The sequence below is a fragment of the Elephas maximus genome, chromosome 7, assembly GCF_024166365.1.
Source record: "Elephas maximus indicus isolate mEleMax1 chromosome 7, mEleMax1 primary haplotype, whole genome shotgun sequence".
Taxonomy (NCBI): domain Eukaryota; kingdom Metazoa; phylum Chordata; class Mammalia; order Proboscidea; family Elephantidae; genus Elephas; species Elephas maximus.
The window spans coordinates 121998006-122021799 of record NC_064825.1 but is presented as its reverse complement, the minus strand read 5'-3'; the positions used below and the strand labels follow the sequence as shown (position 1 = coordinate 122021799).

At 39.4% G+C, this 23794-nt stretch overlaps 1 protein-coding gene across 1 annotated transcript; it reads left to right on the top strand.

Annotated features, from left to right (window-relative positions):
- The first annotated feature begins 11225 nt into the window (after positions 1–11225).
- LOC126080644 (olfactory receptor 5A1-like) lies at positions 11226–12233 on the top strand. Its single transcript, XM_049891822.1, has one exon. It carries the CDS (start codon positions 11226–11228, stop codon positions 12231–12233), a length of 1008 nt encoding a protein of 335 aa, XP_049747779.1.
- The last annotated feature ends 11561 nt before the right edge of the window (positions 12234–23794 follow it).

Genomic DNA, 23794 nt, shown 5'->3' with positions numbered 1-23794 from the left:
ACAATCATTAAGAATATTCTTGAGAGGCGGGGCCAATTTGGCAGAGTAGTCAGATGCTCCCTGTGGTCCCCTATACAACAAAAAGTTGAAAAAACAAATGATCATATATGACAATCTAGGAGCTCTGATCATCAAAGGCAAAGCTGAGGAATCAGACTGAGTGTCAGGGGGAGGGATGAGAGGGTTCAGAAGCAGCAAGGAATTGCCAGACCTGAACCGGTGGAAACTGGCACCCTGCAGGTGAGATCAGCTGGTGTAAAATCAGTGTGGCCTGCAGTGGCATTCAGGACGAGTTTTCCACATCAGGAGAGACCAAGCAGTGGAGAGTCTACTCACGCCCCAGAATCGGTAAAAAGCAGTGCTCAATTGGTGAAAGATCTAACCTACTGCATGGATGAAAACACCCCTTTGGGAAAAAAACTCCCATTTACCTGCCCCCTTCCTGCTCTGCGCTGGGTCTGAGCTGGCTTCAGAGATTGCTGCATTCTCTGGGCTGGACATAGGAGTCATCACGCACCCTTGGCCATTCATCCAGCCTTGGAGAGGGAACAAATTAACAAACAGGAAAAAATAATCCGCCAGCTCCTCTAAGCCGGGAACTCAGGGCAGAAATAGCTCCTTTGCCTAGGCAAGGACATAAAGGGTTCACAGAGTTTGAATTTCTTTTGCCTCTTCATAGGCCTGTGTGAGCCCATTACAACAGCGTAGGCCCTCATTAGCACAGTACAACAGGGTATATACCTGAAGTCTAACCTCAGCTGTATAAGCTATATGGTGGAGAAGCAGGTGAGGGACACTTAATACCGCTCCGCGTATCGGGGTCCTCACCTACCTACATCCAGCCTATGTGGACATATGAAAACAAAACAGCTTGAGGACTGCTGGCTCCACCCATGCCACCTAGCCACCCATGACAGAGGTCCAAGAATAAATGGTGTCTCCCAGTTCTTACAGCCAAGAACACTGGGTGCCCATAGTCCAGCTGCAAACCCCCCCCACCTAGGTGCTCTAGGAAACAGGGACACACTTTCGTGACAGACACTCAGGGGCAGCTGTCAGCCCCCTGCCTTGCTTAGTGTGTGACTCCCTAATACAGCCAGATACCTGTGCCTACACCAATCACCCCTGCCCATGTAGGACTATAGGTGAGAGCCTACACCACAGACTTTGTGGCCGACTACCTGGACACCTGAGCTGAATCCATACAAGAAAAGTAAATGGACTCGTGGACGCACATAGCTAGTAAGAGCTCTAGCCATCTGGGACAGGACATTAGAACTTCAAAGATGTCAATAACCAAGCTAACTCACACAACTAGCCTATTTAGGCATACCAACACAAAACAAAACTAGAAGCTAGGACACAGTAAGCAATCATAGAATAAATACAATTAATTATTGATGGCTCGTAGACAGCAGTCAATACCAAATCACATAAAGAGGCAGACCATAATGGCTTCAGAAAGCTCCCAAAACATAGAATCAAGAAACCTTCCAGATGGAGATACATCTCTGTAATTATAGGAGGAAGAATACAAAAGATTAACATACAGATCTCTTCAAGAGATTAGGAAGGAGATCAGATGAAATGCAGAAAAAGCCAAAGAGCACACAGACAAAGCAATAGAGGAACTTAAGAATATTAGAGAAGAGGATAATGACAAATTTATCAGGCTGCAAGAATCAACAGAGAGACAGCAAAACGAAATCCAGATTAACAATAAAATTTGAGAATTAGACAACTCAATAAAAGTCGTAAGAGCAGAACTGAGGCATTGGAAGTCAGAATTAGTGAGGTTGAAGATAAAGCAGTTGACACCAACATATTTGAGGAAAAATCAGATAAAAGAATTAAAAAAAATGAAGAAAACCTAAGAATTATGTGAGACCCTATCAAGAAGAATAACCTACAAGTGATTGGAGTACCAGAACAGGGAAGGATAAGCAAATTTCTAGGCATAGATAAGTAATCACCTACTGTCCTTCATCCATTTGTTGAAAAGTCTCAATTGGTATGTTGTCAATTCTTTGAGCCTTGTTTTTTGCCAAAGCCTTCAGTGCAACTTGGACTTCTTCCTTCAATACCCTTGGTTCTTGATCATATGCTACCTCCTGAAGTCGTTGAACTTTGACCAATTCTTTCTGGTACAGTGACTCCATGTATTCCTTCCTCTTTCTTTTGATGTTTCCTGTGTTGTTCAATTTTTTGCCCATAAAAAAACCCAAATCCTTCAATATTGCAAGTCAAGGCTTGGATTTTTTCTTCAGTACTTTCAGCTTGAGAAATGCCCAACATATTCTTCTCTTTTGGTTTTCTAACTTCAGCTCTTCGTATATTTCATTATAATACTTTGTCTTCCCAAGCTGCCCTTTGAAATCTTCTGATGAGCTCTTTTACTTCATCATTTCTTCCATTCACTGTAGCTACCCTACATTCGTGAGCAAGATTCAGCATCTCTTCTGACATCCATTTTGCTCTTTTCTTTCTTTCCTGTCTTTTTAATGACATTTTGCTTTCTTCGTGTATGATATCCTTAATGTCGTTACACAAATTGGCCTTTGGTCATTAATGTTTGATTCTTGAGATGTTTTCTAAATTCAGATGCTATGTAGTCAAGGTCATATTTGGGTTCCTGTGGAAATGGGTATATAACTTCTGGGCAGAGAACTGAAAAATTTCTATGTACAGAAATACCTGCCTTGAAGAAAATGTATCTTGATGCCTACAGCAGGAGTTCATCACTGCAGTTGTGAGGTTCCTGCCAGACCACCTGTAAAACACATCATAGGACAGCCCCTGACCATGAATCAAATCTTGCTTTTTAGTGTCTCACTCTGTAATGTGAAAGGATGGCCCAGGGTCACCAGACACAGGCCCTAAATATACAAACAGGAAAAAAAAGGAACTCAGATAACAAAATGACAATGCAGAGAACATAGGATACATAAATACAAAAGTCTGTAAGTAGTATTCTCAAAGAGATTAAAGAAGATATTATTGAATATTGAAAGTTTAAAGCACTCAACTTTTAAAACTGTGGATGTTTATTATTTATTACATTGATAGCTAAATTACAAAAATTACTAGTTTTTTATTTTTGTTGCCAGGCACCCATAATCATTTATTCTGTGAGGAGTACCTTAGTTATTTTGGGGAGTGGAATCCCTTTTTCTGTTCTCAGCCATCATTGTATGAGTGTGATTAGTCCCAACTCTGGGTTTAGAGGTAAACTCTAATTGGCTTCAGCCAATCAGCAAATATCACCCATTTGCCACTGCAACTAACTTGGGGTGTAAGTGGAGGACAAGCTCAATCATGGCTAGAAACATGCAAAGAGATCATTTCTGGGGCTTCTGGGAAAGAACACCTTCCTGTCTTTTTGTTTTGTTGACTTCAACTGTACTTGATGGTTGTGCTGCCTCCCTTGGACTCTGGCTGTAAGCTATTCTGAAGTTTCATTCAGAATACTTTTGGCCTTATCATGTCCACTTCAATTTTCTTTGTATTGTCACATTCCTTCTCTGAGGCTTGTGAACCTAACCACCTAGCTGCCTGAAAGAAGGGAGTGGTCAAAGAGATGCGGGGAAGGAAATATTAGGTAAAAAGTTAGATACTATTTAAGAAATATTACCCTGTCACATACAATTTAGTCAGCATTTTAAAAAGAGGGCTGGATGGACTTAAAACAGGAGATTAAAGATGTGTTAGCAGTACAAGTAGACCTTATATTCTGATATATGGCAGCCAGCTGTTTGGCTTTCTCCACAGCCTGGTCTCTTTTATCCACTGTAAATGTTCTTATTCTGTATTCCAGGGTTTTTCTGAAATAAAAGCCATAACTTGAAGACCAAATGACCTGGGCTTTATTTCCTGTAGTGTTTCAGGGCTGGAAAAGAAAAATTCTTCTCTTAGGTGGTGAGGTCGGATGGAGGGGATGGCAGGGTAATTTCACACTGTGTTTTGGCATTATTAAACGCTATTTTTTTTTTAATTTATCCTTTCAGAGATTCCTACCTTTTGGGTGTTTTTTACCTGCTTTGCCCAGTTTTCCTTTTTTTTTCCCCTTGTCTTTGCCCTTTGTCTTGTGCTCATTCTCTCCTTCTCCTCATTTCCCTCTCCTACTGTTTTACTCCTTTAACCCCAAGTAGGTAGAGTTATGATATAGAAAAGGGGAGCCATTTATGTTTCATCTTCATATTCCAAGTCGTGTAGAGGTCTTTCTGAACATAATCCACTCGATGGAGTTCCATCTAAATAGCAACTTGTTGCAATATAAGAAAGCAGAAAGTAGAGACTCCCTTTTCTGCAGAGCTGGATTCAAAATTGCTGGGTGTTTGCTGCTTCTTGGCATCTTTCTAGATAGAAATCTGTGAGGACTGTTCCTATGCTGTGGTGACATAATTGGTTTCATAGATTACAGGGTTGGAAATGACCTGTATATCAGCCCCATGATTCTTCCTTGGGAGTAAAGAGACATTCTGAAAGGGGGATACCTTGATATCAAAATGTCTCAAAAGATTAGGAGCCTGAAGGGAGACCTTGGAGCCTAAGCAAGAGACAAATTAACAGGGATAGTCTCCACTTTATCTCCCAGGAGGTTGGTTATTTATAGCCCACATGGTTTTAATTGCCCCTTCTTTGTTGTGAATTGTACTCTCAAGCTCTCTCTTAAATATGGTGGAGAAGGTTCTTAAGCATTTAAGGCCTTCTTCTTTCAGGGCTGGATCATTTCTGAAGGAAGCGAAGTCCAAAATTGCTACCAGTTGTCTTTTTGTTCATCTCGGAGTACTGATGGAATGGTAAGCATCAGAAGTTATAAGTTGAAATATCTGTTCACCATATCTGGGCATCTGGGTACATTGCCAAGTAAAAGAAGTTGGAATGATTTCTCTGAACACTTAGGTGAGCCACTTAGGGACTACTCTCTAAAGAATGTTAAGGACCTAGGATAGAGGCACAGCTCACAGATTTACAAATAACTCACTATCATTGTCCTTGAAGTCTAAATGTTATGTGAGGCCATCTCCCATGGTGACAGTTTTGGCCTGAAAAACAAACCAGCAGGAGGATAGTATAAAACGTAGACTGTGTCATTAAACTTTAGCATAATGTGGGGGCTGGAACATTTCTGACTCCTTTTCTTAGTGTTTCAAATGAATGGGAAGACATAGACCCAGAAGTATAAAGTCATTAAACTTTAGCATAATGTGGGGGCTGGAACATTTCTGACTCCTTTCCTTAGTGTTTCAAATGAATGGGAAGACATAGACCCAGAAGTATAGGCGTGGATTATTTTTGAGACAACTCGACTACCTCATTTGTTCCACTTAAAAAGTCAAGCTTAAGCAGTCCACAGGTGACTCTGTTTGGGGAAGGATTCTGGAATGAATGGATCCAACACAGCTTTTGATTAACAGGTCAAGTTCTAGCAGAAGGGAGGGACCATTGGTCAAGAATACGTTTAATACTTGGTCTTCTGACAGAAACATGTCCTTATTTTTCCTTGATAAAACTCTTCAGATTTTGCTTCCTGATCTACCTATATGTGGAATTTTTTTTAAGTCAGCTAATGTCTATTATGCTAGTCATACAATGGAGCAAAAGAAAATACTTGGAAGTGCTACTGATGAAATGTCTTAAAGAAAAGGAATATGTCAAAGCAACTACTTTTTATTATCTGTTTCCATTTCCTTCTTTTTAATTTCCTAAGAAGGGTAAAACAGAGGTAAGCATAGAGATGGGGAATATATTCTGCCAAGAATGGTGTGAAAAAAAGCTGAAGTAAGACAGCCAAGACAAAAGCTACCCCAAGATTATCTTTACCCAGGAAGAAAACTAAGGAGTTGCCTGTAAATGAGACACAACAAAAGGTAAGGTTCGATTAGAAATTATTATTTTTTTTTTGGAGTGGTAGAGAAAAACAATGCAACAATTAAAAGGTGTCTGTGAGATTAGCAGTGATGTCACTGGTTTAACATGCCTCTCTGCCTATGGAAAGGTTTGCCATGGTAGTTTTAATATTAGACATCTTGGGAGTTACCATCTAAAGGCTTAGATTTCTCTGCCCTTACAGTTATTTATATATTGCAAACACTTTACTACCTTTTCATTTCTTCTTCCTGAAAGAGACTAAATTTTCCTCCAGTTTGTCTCACTTCCTTGGCAACCAGTGAGTGGTACTGCTTTTCTGTTCATTTACTGAGAGGATGTCTATGTCAAGAGACATGATGCTTGTGTTGTTGATGGTGTTCTCCAGTATGTTGTGATTGTCCTGTTTGTATAGTAATACCTCTGAAATAGGCTCTGCCATTGGTGAAGCATTTTGTGAGAAATTCTGACAAAGAATATGCAAGGGTCTTCCTAGATCCATAATTTCCTGCCCACATGTAGGAGCTGGTGATTACCCACAAGATATGATCTCTTTCTCTATCTCATGCTGCACATCATTTCTTTTCTCGTATTATGTCTTTTCAGGCACATTTTTCACCTATCATCCTGGACTTTAGCCCACTTACTCTTTCCTTTGCATCCTCTAGCCACAAAATATAGTACTTAGAACCTGAGAGTTGTTTAGAAATGAGATTAATGATGCAATTGATACCTTTTTGAGAAACAGTGGAATGCAGTTATTAAAGATGGGGCTCTAGAACTAGAGGGCCTGGACTTGAATCCCAGTTCTGCTCTTTGTCGGTTGTTGTGTGCCTGATTACCACTGTGAGTTACACAGTCTCTTCATCTGTAAAACAGGAAAATAAAAATACATATCATGTAGGATTGTTGGACAAATAAAATTAAGTAAAACATAAAAAATTCAGAATAACACTGGGAACTTAATAAGCATTTATTAATCATATTTGGAACCAAAAAATTATAAGCAAATCAAACAAGCTTGGGGTTTTAAAAAATGTCCAGGGAATAAACCAGGGTAATCAAGACTTCCATAGAAATGTTGTTTTTAAAATTATTTCTTAAAATATGGTGGATTATATGGTCAGGGTTACATGCTGGGAAGACTAGATAACATCTAAAACCCATCATTTTAATTCCATGGCTCAGCCAGTGAAAGAGAAAGGAAATTCTTCCAGGTACAGAAAAGACAAGAAAGCACTAATCTAAGGAAGTCATAGGGTATGGCCAGCATTTTCGCAGTTTGCTGTTAAGTGGTTCCAACTCATAGCAACACTATGTACGACACAACGAAACACTGCCAGGTCCTGTGCCATCCTCACAATCTTGATATGTTTTAGCCCATTGTTACAGCCACTGTGACTATCCATCTCATTGAGAGAAATCCTCTTTTTCTCAGACCCTCTGCTTAACCAAGGAAGATTTCATCCAGGGACTAGCTCCTCCTGATAACAAGTCCAAAGTACATGAAACAAGGTCTCACCATCCTTTCTAAAGAGCATTCTGGCTGTACTTCTTCCAAGACAGATTTGTTCATTGTTCTGGTGGCCTATGACAGAGTCAATATTCTCTGCAAGCACCATAATTCAAAGGCATCAATTCTTCTTTGGTTTTCCTTATTCATTGTCCAACCTCTGCACGCATATGAGGCAATTGAAAATACCATGGCTTGGGTCAGGTGCACCCTAGTCCTCAAGGTGACATCTTTGTTTTGTTTTGTTTTGTTTTGTTTTTTTAACACTTTAAAGAGGTCTTTTGCAGCAGGTTTGCCCAAGACAATACATCATTTGATTTCTTGACTGCTGCTTCTATGGGTGTTGATTGTGGATCCACGTAAAATGAAATCCCTGACAATGTCAAACTTTCTCCGTTTATCATGATAATGCTTATTGGTCCAGTTGTGATCAATTTCGTTTTCTTCATACCAAAGGATGTAACCTTTGATACTCATCAGTAAGTCCTTCAAGTCCTCTTCGTTTTCAGCAAGCAAGGTTGTGTCATCTGCATATCACAGATTGTTGTTGAGTCCTCCTCCAATCCTGATGCTTCATTCTTCTTTGCATAGTCTGGCTTCTCTGATTATTTGCTCAATATACAGATTGAATGAGTATGGTGAAAGGATACAACCTGGTGCACCTCTTTCTTGTTTTTAAATCACGAAATATCCCCTCGTTCTGTTCAAAAGACTGCCTTTTGATCTATGCATGATCACATGAGCACAATTGTTCTGGAATTCCCATTCTTCGCAATGTTATCCATAATTTGTCACGATCCATACAGTTGAATGCCTTTACATAGCCAACAAAACACGGGTAAACATCTTTCTGATATTCTCTAATTTCAGCCAAGATCCATCTGACATCAGCAGTGATATCCTTTGTTCTATCTGCTCTTCTGAATCTGGCTTAAATTTATGGCAGTTCCTTGTCGATGTAGTACTGCTTCCGTTTTTGATTTATCTTCAGAAAAATTTTACTTGTGTGTGTTATTAATGATATTGTTTGATAATTTCCACATTCTTTTGGATCATCCCAGAAGGGATGTATTGATCCTTGGTGATCTAAGGGCTGAGATTTAATGGGCATATGTGTAAGAGGTAGGAGAAAAAGACAGTATATAAGATTAGATTAGAGAAAATATTCTACCCTACTGACAGCAGGGACTCCCATAAGATGACACTCTCAGAGATGAAGGAGAAAAACACCTATTCTACAGTGTGAGACAGTGATGATCACGCCTCTCTCAGGCTTTGATTGTGAAGAACAGAGAAAAGTGAAAAACTTCCATTGATAATTCGTAGCTCAAATTTGTATGTATGGAGACATGAAGTCTAAACCTTATCATTGTTGTGTCCCCAAAACCTCCCAAGTAAAAAGTTATGTTTGAAGGTATTCTGGACCTGTTTTGCTATTAAGGCACCATACAGAAGTAATATAAATCATTTCTGAAGGAATATATTTCAAAGTCATTGTTCAATGATTTCCACAGATAAAATTCAAAGGAACATGAACTCATAATGAAAAGTCATTGAACAGACAACTAAACAAGGCACCATGAACAAGAGTCAGGAATAACATCAAATTGGAGAATCAGACCCACAAAACTACAGATATTTCTATTATTCAATAGTAATTTTAAATATATATGTCCAATATGTTTTAAGAAAAGAATCTTTGAGAATACAACGAGGAAACAAGTTACTTTTAGATTCTGCCAGGCATATATGAGAAAAGAATAAATGGAGGCTTTCGAAGAGAAAACAAATTATTGATTGAAATCTAAAACTCATTGGATGGGTTAAACAGCCAATTAACACAACTTAAAATAGAATGAGTGAGTTGGAGGACATATCTATAAATATTAAACAGAACACAGCATAGAAGTACAAAGAAATGGATCTTTCAGAGATGGGAACAATATAATGAAAGGATCCAGCTTACATCCAACTGGGATTCTAGAGAGATATATAAGAGAAAAATGAAGAAGCAATATTCAGAATACTGTTTAGTAGACAGCACTCTGGCCTAGTACCATATTGAATAACGAAGCTGTGCAGATCTTCGTGATCACAAGAGGATTGTCAGTATGTATCATACATGCTCAATAAATCTTTTTGTTGTCTTGGATTGTTAGTGATGATGATGATGTTAATAATATTGACAAATGTGGTCTTCTGTTCACTTTCCACAAGATTTTACCTGCATTCAGTCTCTTTGTGGAGGGACAACTCCTAAGTCTGGATGGTAAATACATTGTCTATCTGCTACCACTCTCCCTTAATTTATTAATGTCAGATATCTTGACTTTCTTTTCTAATTAATTACTTCATTCCCTCATAACCCTTCTGAAAACGGGGTACCAGAAAGCCACAACTAATCTGATTTAGAGAAATGGGCCCTTCGACATTACTTTCCTAGTCATGACCTTATGCTCCCATAGGGATTTTCTTTTTTTCTTCGTTTCTGAAACCTGGTTACTGGGAAAATGTTTTGAGCAGCTAATGTTGGCAAATATTTGTACTTCATAGAAATGTTTTATTCAATCCCAGTCTTTCTCTTTGATAATCTCAAAGATGTCCACTTTCTACCCTTATACACAATTCCCAGGCTATGTTTGACAGCTGTTTCCTATATTTAAAATGGTTCATAATTTTCCTTCTAATTTTGGTTCATCTGAATAAAAATGTGTATTTCTTGGGGGATATTTTAGTGATACCATAGAGAAAACAACAGCTATAACATCTTGAAGGTAATGCATAGTTCCTGATGCAAAAATATTCTTTAGGTTAGTTACCATTTGTTTGAAGACTTATTTCTGTGTTTCTTTGGACTGACTCCAATGTGAAGGAGAGGGGGAAAAAAAACAAAAACAAAAAAACTTCCTAAATCTTTCCCAGAGTTTCCAATCCTCACGCCTATTGTCTAAGCATGAATCTTACAAAAGTCCAAGTCAGTTTCCCCTGTAGAAGTCTCTGACCTGGGAACCACAAATAGGCTTCAGGGGGACTGAAAATTCCAAAATGCTCCAAGTAAAGGTGGTAAGTAGTTGTATGTTTCTGGACAGAGGAACCTGAGTTTCCACAGACTTTTATAGGATACCAAGAAGATCAATAATTACCGTCCTAGACAATAGAACTCTGAGGTATTTCTGATTTGAGGAAAGGAAAAACTGCACCAACAAGAAAGGGAGCTTCACAGTTCTCTGAACTTTGTGTTACTTCATTTGTCAGGAGGCTTCCTGGAGTTGTTAATTTGGTTATGTCACATTCGTTTTCAAGCTGCTGCTGCTTCTCTTGACTCTTCCCACCACCCTGCTACTTGCTTCTCACATCTCTCCAGGCATCATAAAAGCAGAAAGGGTATTACAGAATTGTCAAGAGTCCCTCTTTATAAATTAACTAAAGGTCAGTTCTCAAGAAGATTTTAAAGAGTACCTACCCAGGATCCTTTTTGTGAATATTCAGGAGCTTCTCCAATCATTAAATTAATAAAGAGCAATGTCCAAATAGAATTTTTCTGTTTTCCCATGTAAAAAAAAATTGCACTATTTCCCCAATTTGGCCTATTTCCAAAGTCTTACATATTTGCAAAATCTGCCATGGGAAAATATGAAATGAAGACATTTTAGGAGAAAATAGACTAATGGTACCCATTGAATGCCTTTTGTCCAAGAGGATTTTTCAGTTAAGGTTGATGATTATATATGAAAGGAGATTAAACTCAATGTTGTAAAATTAGCCTGATGCATGACTAAAAATAAATGATGTGTCCTTTTTTGGGGAATAAAGCTATTTCCTTCTCTCATCTTCTCTTCAGCAGATGTCAGCAAGCAGGCCCATGGAATGGAATGGAAACCATTCCTCTGTAACGATGTTTGTTCTTCTGGGACTCTCAGATAAAAAAGAGCTGCAGCTCATCCTCTTTCCAATATTCCTAGGAATCTACCTTGTAACCCTTGTCTGGAACCTTGGTCTCATCCTTCTAATTAGAATGGAGTCCTACCTGCATACACCCATGTACTTTTTTCTTTGTTTCCTGTCGTTCATAGATATCTGCTATTCTTCTTCAATCAGCCCGAGGATGCTTTCAGACTTCCTAAAAAATGAAAAAATGATTTCCTTCATTTCCTGTGCAACTCAGTATTTTGTTGCAGCCTGGATGGCTCTGGCTGAGTGCTGCCTATTGGCCACCATGGCCTATGACCGGTATGTGGCCATTGGCAGCCCACTACAATACTCAGCCATCATGGTACCTGACCTCTGTGGGAAGATGGTTGCTGGGGCCTATGTAAGTGGTTTCCTTAGCAGTTTATCTCTAACAGTCTCTTGTTTTCAACTTTACTACTGTGGGCCAAATGTCATTCAGCATTTCTTCTGTGACTTGCCTCAGATTATTTCCTTGTCTTGCTCCAATCCCTTCACCACCCAAATGACTCTTCTTCTGGTAGCTATTGTTGTTGGATTTGGTTCTTTGTTTGTTATCCTCTTATCCTATGGTTTCATTGCAGCATCCATCCTGAAAATATCCTCAGGCAAAGGTCGTGCCAAGGCCTTCAATACCTGTGCCTCCCACTTGGCAGCTGTGACACTCTATTATGGTACAGCCCTCTCTGTGTACTTGTGTCCCAAGTCTAATCAGTCCATGAAGCGGGACAAGGTGCTATCAATGTTCTATGTCATCATCATCCCCGTTTTAAACCCTCTGATCTATAGTCTGAGGAACAAGGAGATCAAAGAGGCTCTCAAGAGGCTTATAAAGAGACCAACAGCCTTATGTCAGAATAGTATTTGGGCAGGTATTATTACCATACAAGGTAGATGGAGGTAAAAATGTATCAGTGGCCTATTGCATGTCATATGAATAACTAGACAGCAAGAAGAAGTGAAAACTTGGCTTCCTTATTTCTTGGGGCCATCATGCGTAGCTGCTATCAAGAAGTAATCTAACAGTCTTGTTATATACAGTTTAACAGGCCAGTTTCTATTGTTAGAACTCAGATAAAAGCCTAAAAGGTGATTGTGCTTTGAGAAGAGAAATGTTACAGAAATGACAAGAATCCAGGACACCAAGCAGTATGTTCTGTCCTTCACAGATTTTCTTTGTTTCTTTTATTATTAATTTTTCGACATTCATATATGTTCAAAAAAAAACCAAAATTAAATACTATATAAAATTAAACATTGGAAAAATTAAAAATTATTTTTTTTTATTGTGCTTTAGTTAAAGTTTACAGTTTAAGTTAGTTTCTCATACAAAAATTTATACACACATTGTTATGCGACCATAGTTGCTCTCCCTATAATGTGACAACACACTCCTCCTTCCCACCCGGATTTCCCATGCCCATTCTACTGGCTCCCGTCCTTTTCTGCTCTCTCTTATCTCACCTCCAGACAGGAGCTGCCCATTTAGTCTCGTGTATCTACTTGAGTTAAACAGCACACTCTTTACGAGTATCATTTTATGTCTTATAGTCCAGTCTAATCTTCCTCTGAAGAGTTGGCTTGGGAATGGTTTTAGTTTGGGGCTAACAGAGAGTCTGGGAGCTATGTCTTCTGGGGTCCCTCCAGTCTCAATGAGACCATTCAGTTTGGTCTTTTTACTAGAATTTGAGTTCTGCACCACACTTTTCTCCTGCTCCTTCAGGGATTCTCTATTGTGTTCCCTGTCAGAGTGGTTACTGGTGGTACCCAGGCACGATCTAGTTCTTCCCGTCTCAGGACAATGGAGTCTCTGGTTTATATGGCCCTTTCTGTCTCTTGAGCTCATATTTTTCTTGTGTCTTTGATATTCTTCTTTCTCCTTTGCTCCAGGTGTGTGGGGACCAATTGATGTGTCTTAAATTGCCGCTTGCTACCTTTTTTATTTTTTATTAACTTTTATTGAGCTTCAAGTGAACGTGTACAAATCAAGTCAGTCTTTCACATGTAAGTTTACATACATCTTACTCCGTACTCCCACTTGCTCTCCCCCTAATGAGTCAGCCCTTCCAGTCTCTCCTTTTGTGACAAATTTGCCAGCTTCCCACTCTCTCTATCCTCCCATCCCCCCTCCAGACAGGAGATGCCAACACAATGTCAAGTGTCCACCTGATACAAGTAGCTCACTCTTCATCAGCATCTCTCTCCCACCCACTGTCCAGTCCCTTTCATGTGTGATGAGTTGTCTTCGGGGATGGTTCCTGTCCTGTGCCAACAGAAGGTCTGGGGACCATGGCCGCCGGGATTGCTCTAGTCTCAGTCAGACCATTAAGTATGGTCTTTTTATGAGAATTTGGGGTCTGCATCCCACTACTCTCCTGCTCCCTCAGGAGTTCTCTCTTGTGCTCCCTGTCAGGGCAGTCATCGATTGTGGCCAGGCACCAACTAGTTCTTCTGGTCTCAGGATGATGTAGGTCTCTGGTTCATGTGGCCCTTTCTGTGTCTTGGGCTCTTAGTTGTCGTGTGACCTTGGTGTTCTTCATTCTCCTTTGCTCCAGGTGGGTTGAGATCAATTGATGCATCTTAGATGGCCGCTTGTTAGCATTTAAGACCCCAGACGCCACATGTCAAAGTGGGATGCAGAATGTTTTCATAATAGAATTATTTTGCCAATTGACTTAGAAGTCCCCTTAAACCATGGTCCCCAAACCCCCGTCCTTGCTCCGCTGACCTTTGAAGCATTCATTTTATCCTGGAAACTTCTTTGCTTTTGGTCCAGTCCAATAGAGCTGACCTTCCATGAATTGAGTGTTGTCCTTCCCTTCACCTAAAGCAGTTCTTATCTACTAATTAATCAATAAGAAACCCTCTCCCTCCCTCCCTCCCTCCCCCCTCGTAACCACAAAAGTATGTGTTCTTCTCAGTTTGTACTATTTCTCAAGATCTTATAATAGTGGTCTTATACAATATTTGTCCTTTTGCCTTTGACTAATTTCGCTCAGCATAATGTCTTCCAGGTTCCTCCATGTTATGAAATGTTTCACAGATGCGTCACTGTTCTTTATCGATGCGTAGTATTCCATTGTGTGAATATACCACAATTTATTTACCCATTCATCCGTTGATGGACACCTTGGTTGCTTCCAGCTTTTTGCTATTGTAAACAGAGCTGCAATAAACATGGGTGTGCATATATCTGTTTGTGTGAAGGCTCTTGTTTCTCTAGGGTATATTCCGAGGAGTGGGATTTCTGGGTTGTATGGTAGTTCCATTTCTAACTGTTTAAGGTAACGCCAGATAGATTTCCAAAGTGGTTGTACCATTTGACATTCCCACCAGCAGTGTATAAGACTTCCAATCTCTCCGAAGCCTCTCCAACATTTATTATTTTGTGTTTTTTGGATTAATGCCAGCCTTGTTGGAGTGAGATGGAATCTCATCGTAGTTTTAATTTGCATTTCTCTAATGGCTAATGATCGAGAGCATTTTCTCATGTATCTGTTGGCTGCCTGAATATCTTCTTTAGTGAAATGTGTGTTCATATCCTTTGCCCACTTCTTGATTGGGTTGTTTGTCTTTTTGTGGTTGAGTTTTGACAGAATCATGTAGATTTTAGAGATCAGGCGCTGGTTGGACATGTCATAGCTGAAAATTCTTTCCCAGTCTGTAGGTGGTCTTTTTACTCATTTGGTGAAGTCTTTAGATGAGCATAGGTGTTTGATTTTTAGGAGCTCCCAGTTATCTGGTTTCTCTTCGTCATTTTTGGTAATGTTTTGTATGCTGTTTATGCCTTGTATTAGGGCTCCTAGGGTTGTCCCTATTTTTTCTTCCATGATCTTTATCATTTTAGTCTTTATGTTTACGTCTTTGATCCACTTGGAGTTAGTTTTTGTGCATGGTGTGAGGTATGGGTCCTGTTTCATTTTTGTGCAAATGGATATCCAGTTATGCCAGCACCATTTGTTAAAAAGACTCTCTTTTCCCCAATTAACTGACACTGGTCCTTTGTCAAATATCAGCTGCTCATACGTGGATGGATTTATATCTGGGTTCTCAATTCTACTCCATTGGTCTATGTGACTGTTGTTGTACCAGTACCAGGCTGTTTTGACTACTGTGGCTGTATAATAGCTTCTGAAGTCAGGCAGAGTGAGGCCTCCCACTTTCTTCTTCTTTTTCAGTAATGCTTTGCTTATCCAAGGCTTCTTTCCCTTCCATATGAAATTGGTGATTTGTTTGTCTATCACCTTAAAAAATGACATTGGAATTTGGATCAGAAGTGCGTTGTATGTATAGATGGCTTTTGGTAGAAAAGACATTTTTACTATGTTAAGTCTTCCTATCCATGAGCAAGGTATGTTTTTCCACTTAAGTATGTCCTTTTTAATTTCTTGTAGTAGAGCTTTGTAGTTTTCTTTGTATAGGTGTTTTACACCCTTGGTAAGATTTATTCCTAAGTATTTTATCTTCTTGGGGGCTACTGTGAATGGTATTGATTTGGTTATTTCCTCTTCGATGTTCTTTTTGTTGATGTAGAGGAATCCAAGTGATTTTTGTATGTTTATTTTATAACCTGAGGCTCTGCCAAACTCTTCTATTAGTTTCAGTAGTTTTCTGGAGGATTCCTTAGGGTTTTCTGTGTATAAGATCATGTCATCTGCAAATAGAGATAATTTTACTCCCTCCTTGCCAATCCAGATGCCTTTTATTTCTTTGTCTAGCCTAATTGCCCTGGCTAGGACTTCTAGCACGATGTTGAATAAGAGCGGTGATAAAGGGCATCCTTGTCTGGTTCCCGTTCTCAAGGGAAATGCTTTCAGGTTCTCTCCATTTAGAGTGATATTGGCTGTTGGCTTTGCATAGATGCCCTTTATTATGTTGAGGAATTTTCCTTCAATTCCTATTTTGGTGAGAGTTTTTATCATAAATGGGTGTTGGACTTTGTCAAATGCCTTTTCTGCATCAATTGATATGATCATGTGGTTTTTGTCTTTTGTTTTATTTATGTGATGGATTACATTAATGGTTTTTCTGATATTAAACCAGCATTGCATAAAAAAAAAAAAAAAAACCTGGTATAAATCCCACTTGATCCTGGTGAATTATTTTTTTTAATATGTTGTTGAATTCTGTTGGCTAGAATTTTGTTGAGGATTTTTGCATCTATGTTCATGAGGGATATAGGTCTGTAATTTTCTTTTTTTTGTAATGTCTTTACCTGGTTTTGGTATCAGGGAGATGGTGGCTTCATAGAATGAGTGGGGTAGTATTCCGTCATTTTCTATGCTTTGAAATACCTTTAGTAGTAGTGGTGTTAACTCTTCTCTGAAAGTTTGTTAGAACTCTGCAGTGAAGCCGTTCGGGCCAGGGCTTTTTTTTGTTGGGAGTTTTTTGATTACCGTTTCAATCTCTTTTTTTGTTATGGGTCTGTTTAGTTGTTCTACTTCTGATTGTGTTAGTTTAGGTAGGTAGTGTTTTTCCAGGAATTCATCCATTTCTTCTAGGTTTGCAAATTTGTTAGGGTACAATTTTTCGTAATAATCTGATATGATTGTTTTAATTTCATTTGGTTCTGTTGTGATGTGGTCCTTCTCATTTCTTATTTGGGTTATTTGTTTCCTTTCCTGTATTTCTTTAGTCAGTCTAGCCAATGGTTTATCAATTTTGTTAATTTTTTCAAAGAACCAGCTTTTGGCTTTGTGAATTCTTTCAATTGTTTTTCTGTTCTCTAATTCATTTAGTTCAGCTCTAATTTTGATTATTTGTTTTCTTCTGGTGCCTGATGGATTCTTTTGTTGCTCACTTTCTATTCAAGTTGTAGGGACAGTTCTCTGATTTGGGCTCATTTTTCTTTTTGTATGTGTGCATTTATCAATATAAATTGGCCTCTGAGCACTGCTTTTGCTGTGTCCCAGAGGTTTTGATAGGAAGTATTTTCATTCTCGTTGCATTCTATGAATTTCCTTATTCCCTCCTTGATGTCTTCTATAACCCAGTCTTTTTTCAGGAGGGTTTGTTCAGTTTCCAAGTATTTGATTTCTTTTCCCTAGTTTTTCTGTTATTGATCTCTAGTTTTATTGCCTTGTGGTCTGAGAAGATGCTTTGTAATATTTCGATGTTTTGGACTCTGCAAAGGTTTGTTTTATTACCTGATATGTGGTCTATTCTAGAGAATGTTCCATGTGCGCTAGAAAAAAAAGTATATTTTGCAGCAGTTGGGTGGAGAGTTCTGTATAAGTCAATGAGGTCAAGTTGGTTGATTGTTGTAATTAGATCTTCCGTGTCTCTATTGAGCTTCTTACTGGATGTCCTGTCCTTCTCCGAAAGTGGTGTGTTGAAGTCTCCTACTATAATTGTGGAGGTGTTTATCTCACTTTTCAATTCTGTTAAAATTTGATTTATGTATCTTGCAGCCCTGTCATTGGGTGCATAAATATTTAGTACGGTTATGTCTTCCTGATCAATTGTCCCTTTCATCATTATATAGTGTCCTTCTTTATCCTTTGTGGTGGATTTAAGTCTAAAGTCTATTTTGTCAGAAATTAATATTGCTGCTAGTCCTCTTCTTTTTTGCTCATTGTTTGCTTGATATATTTTTTTCCTTCCTTTGAGTTTTAGTTTGTTTGTGTCTCTAAGTCTAAGGTGTGTCTCTTGTTGACAGATCGTGTTTCTTTATCCAGTCCGAAACTCTTTGTCTCTTTATTGGTGCATTTAGTCCATTTACATTCAGCGTAATTATAGATAAATAAGTGTTTAGTGTTGTCATTCTGATGCCTTTTTATGTGTGTTGTTGACAGTTTCATTTTTCCACATACTTTTTTGTGCTGAGATGTTTTTCTTAGTAAATTGTGAGATCCTCATTTTCGTAGTGTTTGACTTTGTGTTTGTTGAGTCGTTACGTTTTTCTTGGCTTTTATCTTGAGTTATGGAGTTGTTATACCTCTTTGTGGTTACCTTATTATTTACCCCTATTTTTCTAAGTAAAAACCTAACTTGTATTGTTCTATATCGCCTTGTATCACTCTCCATATGGCAGTTCTATGCCTCCTGTATTTAGTCCCTCTTTTTGATTATTGTGATCTTTTACGTATTGACTTCCGTGATTCCCTGTTATGATTATATATATATATATATTTTAATTAATCTTAATTTGTTTGTTTTTGTGATTTCCCTATTTGAATTGATATCAGGGTGTTCTGTTTTGTGACCTTGTGTTGTGCTGGTATCTGATATTATTGGTTTTCTGACCAAACAATATCCTTTAGTATTTCTTGTAGCTTTGGTTTGGTTTTTGCAAATTCTCTAAACTTGTGTTTATCTGTAAATATCTTAATTTTGCCTTCATATTTCAGAGAGAGTTTTGCTGGATATATGATCCTTGGCTGGCAGTTCTTCTCCTTCAGTGCTCTGTATATGTGGTCCCATTCCCTTCTTGCCTGCGTGGTTTCTGCTGAGTAGTCTGAACTTATTCTTATTGATTCTCCCTTGAAGGAAACCTTTCTTTTCTCCCTGGCTGCTTTTAAAATTTTCTCTTTATCTTTGGTTTTGGCAAGTTTGATGATAATACGTCTTGGTGTTTTTCTTTTTGGATCAATTGTAAATGGGGTTCGATGAGCATCTTGGATAGATATCCTTTCGTCTTTCATGATGTCAGGGAATTTTTCTGTCAGGAGTTCTTCAACTATTTTCTCTATGTTTTCTGTCCTCGCTCCCTGTTTTGGGACCCCAATCACACGGAAGTTATCCTTCTTGATAGAGTCCCACATGATTCTTAGGGTTTCTTCATTTTTTTAAATTCTTTTTTCTGATTTTTTTTCAGCTATGTTGGTGTTAATTCCCTGGTCCTCCAGATGTCCCAGTCTGCATTCTAATTGCTCGAGTCTTCTCCTCTGACTTCCTATTGCATTGTCTAATTCTGTAATTTTATTGTTAATCTTTTGGATTTCTACATGCTGTCTCTCTATGGATTCTTGCAACTTATTAATTTTTCCACTATGTCCTTGAACAATCTTTTTGAGTTCTTCAACTATTTTATCAGTGTGTTCCTTGGCTTTTTCTGCAGTTTGCCTTATTTCGTTTCCGATGTCTTGAAGCATTCTGTAAATTAGTTTTTTATATTCTGTATCTCATAGTTCCAGGAATGTATCTTCATTTGGGAAGGATTTTGATTCTTTTGTTTGGGGGGTTGTAGAAGCTGTCATGGTCTGCTTCTTTATGTGGTTTGATATGGACTGCTGCCTCCGAGCCATCACTGGGAAATTAGTTTTTCCAGAAAATCCGCTAAAAAAAAATGCAGTCAGATCCCTATCAGAATTGCCTTTGGATTATAACCGCCACCTTGTTCCCTGTAAGGATGAAAGTCTGAGATTTGAATCATATATGCTTGGCTGTAGCTGGTTCTGTGTTTTTAGTCCAATTAGGGGTGGATTTTTGGTCCCTGGGTTTTTTTTTGTTGTTGTTGTTCCTTCTCTCAGGCTGAAAGAGTGGGTTAGGAAAAGACCAAAAGAAAAAAAAAAAGGGGGGAGGGGAGCAAAGCCTCCGCGGAGCCGGAGCTGTTCTCCCTCTGGCTCAGGCAATTCCAATGTTAATGAAGCCGCCTGGAGAGGGTGGGGGAGGGATCAGCGAGATAGGAGAGTAGCACCTCAGAATATAGCCAGAGTTGCTTGTCTTGCTTGGAATGAATATTATATGTGAGATTCACGCGGGGCGTGTTGCCTATGTGTGCTGGCTGTGTGGAGATTGCCCCCGGGGGTCTGGCCCTCTGAAGCCACCCGCTGCCAGTCCAAATGCTAGCGTCAAGGTTCCCCTGCTGGGACGCTTATTCCCAGCTCCATAATCAGTCGCTGCCTCCTGGGGACTTCTCGGCCCGCCAGCTGCATCGCCGCGCTGCCTCCGCGGACCGGCTGGGCCCCCTCCCGGGGTTAGTTCAGGGGAGTGGAGTAGCTCTCCATGCTTGTGCCGTACCAGCGCCCAGTCAAAATCCCGGTGGCACGGTTCCCCGGCTGGGACACTGCTCTCCCAGCTCCCAGACCAGTCACTGTCTCCTGGGGACTTCTCCCACTGGCTGCGTCACCACTCCGCCCATGCGAACTGGCTGGGCCCCCTCGCGGGGTGAGTTCAGGGGGTAGGGCTGGGCCCCTTGTTTGCGCCGTCAGCTCCCCTGGGCTCTGCCCTAAATCGGGTGCCAAAGGTTACCTGACTGGGAGGCTGGCTCCAGGCTCTGAAAACAATCGCTGCTTCCCCGTATTTGTTCGTTTTCCATCTCTAAATCTGTGTTTGTTGTTCAGGGTTCTTAGGTTGTTATGTACTTGATCGATTCACTTGTTTTTCCGAGTCTTTGTTGCAAGAGGGATCCGAGGTAGTGTCTACCTAGTCCGCCATCTTGGCCCTGCCTCCCGCTTGCTACCTTTTAATAACCCAGACACCACTCACCAAAGTGGGATGCAGAACATTTTCTTAATAAACTTTGTTATGCCAGTTGACCTAGATGTCCCTTGAAACCATGGTCCCTAGGCCCCTGTCCCTGCTACTGTGTCCCTCGAAGTGTTTGGTTGTATTCAGGAAATTTCTTAGCTTTTGATTTAGTCCAGTTGTGCTGACTTCCCCTGTGTGTGGGTTGTCTTTCCCTTTACCTAAGATAATTCTTGTCTACTAACTCTGGCTGCCTAGTGGTTAAGAGCTATGTCTGCTAACTGAAAGGTCAGCAGTTCAGATTCACCAGGCACTCCTTGGAAACCAAATGGGCCAGTTCTACTCTGTCCTATAGGGTCGCTATGAGTCAGGATCAATATGAAGGCAAAGGGTTCAGTTTTTTGTTCAGATCTAGTTTGTGAATACTCCTCTCCCTCCCACCTCACCCTCATAAGCACCAAAGAATGTGTCCTTCTGTGTTTAAACCTTTTCTTCAGTTCTTATAATAGTGGTCTCATACAATATTTGTCCTTTTGTAACTGACTAATTTCACTCAGCATAATGCCTTCCAGATTCATCCATGTTATAAGATGTTGTGAGGATTCATTGTTGTTCTTTTTTGTATTTTTAGTATTCCATTGAATGAATGTACCATAGTTTGTGTATTCATTCATCCATTGAAGGGCACCTAGGTTGGTTTCATATTTTTGCTTTCGGGAACAGTGCTACAATGAACATGGATGCACATATATCTACTCTTGTGACAGTGCTTATTTCTCTAGGATATATTCCAAGGAGTGGGATTGCTGGATCGTATGGTTCTTCTATTTGTAGCATTTTAAGGGAGCGCCAAATTGATGTCCAAAATGCTTTTACCATTTTACATTCCCACCAGCAGTGTCTAAGTATTCCATTCTCTCCACAACTTGTTCAACATTTATTATTTTGTATTTTGGGGATTAATGCTAGCCTTCTTGGGGTGAGATGGTATCTTGTTGTAGTTTTGATTTGTATTTCTCTTATGGCTGATGATCATGAGCATTTCCTCATGTATCTTTGAGCTGCTTGGACATCTTCATGGTGAAGTGTCTGTTCATATCCTTTGCCCATTTTTATTGGATTATTTGTCTTTTTTTTTTGTAGAGATGTTGGATTTTCCTGTAGATTTTAGAGATTAGGGCTTTGTTGGATTTGTCATAGCTAGAAATTTTTGCCCAGTTTGCAGTTTTGCTTTTTACTCTTTTGGTGACGTCTCATTTTATTTATTCGTACTTTCGATGAAGGTTTACAGAACAAATTTCTTATCAGTTAATACACACCTTGTTCTGTGACATCGGTTAATGACCCCAAGACATGTCAACACTCCACCTTCTCAACCCTGGGTTCCCTGTTATCAGTTTTCCTGTTCCCTCCTGCCTTCCTGTCTCTGCCCCAGGGCTGATGGTCCCCTTTAGTCTTGTTTCGTTCCATGGGTCTGTTCAATCTTTGGTGATGGGTGAACCTCAGGAGTGACTTCATTACTGAGCTGAAAGAGTGTCTGGGCGCCATAGTCTCAGGGTTTTTCCAGCCTCTGTCAGGCCAGCAAGTCTGGTCATTCTGTTTGAGTTAGAATTTTGTTCTACATTTTTCTCCACCTCCGCCTGGGACCCTCTATTTTGATCCCTGTCAGAGCCGACAGTGGTGGCAGCTGGTACTATCTCATTGTTCTGGACTCAGTCTGGTGGAAGCTGTGGTAGATGTGGTCCATTAGTCCTTTTGACTAATCTTTCCCTTGTATCTTTAGTTTTCTTCATTCTTCTGTGCTCCAAAAGGGTGAGACTTGTGGAGTATCCTAGATGAATGCTCACAGGCTTTTAAGACCCCAGATACTACTCACCAAAGTAGAACATATTCTTTATAAACCATGATATGCTAGTTGAACTAGATATTCTCTGAGATTATGTTCCCCAAAGCCCTCAGCCCAGCAATTCGGTCCCTCAGGGTGTTTGGTTGTGTCTATGGAGCTACCATGACCTTGCGTTGTACAGGTTGTGCTGGCTTCCCCAGTATTGTGTACTGTATTACCCTTCACCAAAGTTTCCACTTATCTATTGTCTATTAAGTGTTTTTCCATCCCCACCCCTTCCCTCCCTCGAAATCATCAAATATTGTTTGTTTTTCTTTGTAAAGCTTTTCATGACTATTTATAGTAGCGGTCTCATACATTATTTGTCCTTCTGTGATTGATTTATTTCACTCAGCATAATGTCCTCCAGATTCATCCATGTTATGAGATACTTGGTGAAGTCTTTTGATGAGCATAAATGTTTAATTTTTAGAAGATCTCAGTTGTTTTGTTTATCTTCTGATGTTTGTATATTGTTAGTTATGGTTTGTATCCTTCTAAAGCCATGTATGAGGGCCTCTAGCATTGACCCTATTTTTTCTTCTATTTTTGGTTTTATATTTAGGTCTTTGCTCCATTGTGAATTAGTTTTTGTGTATGGTGTGAGGTATGGGTCCTGTTTCATTTTTTTGCAGATGGACATCCAGTTTTGCATTGTATTTGGAGATTGTTTTGGGTAGAATTGACAATTTTACAATGTTGGGCCTACCAATCCGTAAGCGTGTTGTTTTTCTGTTTATGTAGGCCTTGTTTGATTTCTTGCAGTGGTGTTTTGTATATTTCTTTGTATAGGTCTTTTATGTCCCTGGTTAGATTTATTCTTAATTATTTTATTTTTTTAGGAGCTATTATAAATGATATTGTTTTCCTGATTTCCTTTTCATAGTTCTCTTTATTGGTGTATAGGAATCCAACTGATTTTTGTATCTTTGTCTTGTGTCCAGCTAGCATGCTGAATCTTTCTATTAGCTCCTGTAGTTTTCTCATGGAGTTTTTGCGTTTCCGTGTAGAGTATCACATCATCCTCAAGTAGGGACAGTTTTACTTCTTTCTTTCCAATTTGGATTCCCTTTTTTTCTTTTTCGTGCATTACTACTCTAACTAGAACTTCCAGCACAATATTAAGTAGGAGTGGTGATAACGAGCATTCTTGTGTCTTGCTCTTGTTTTCA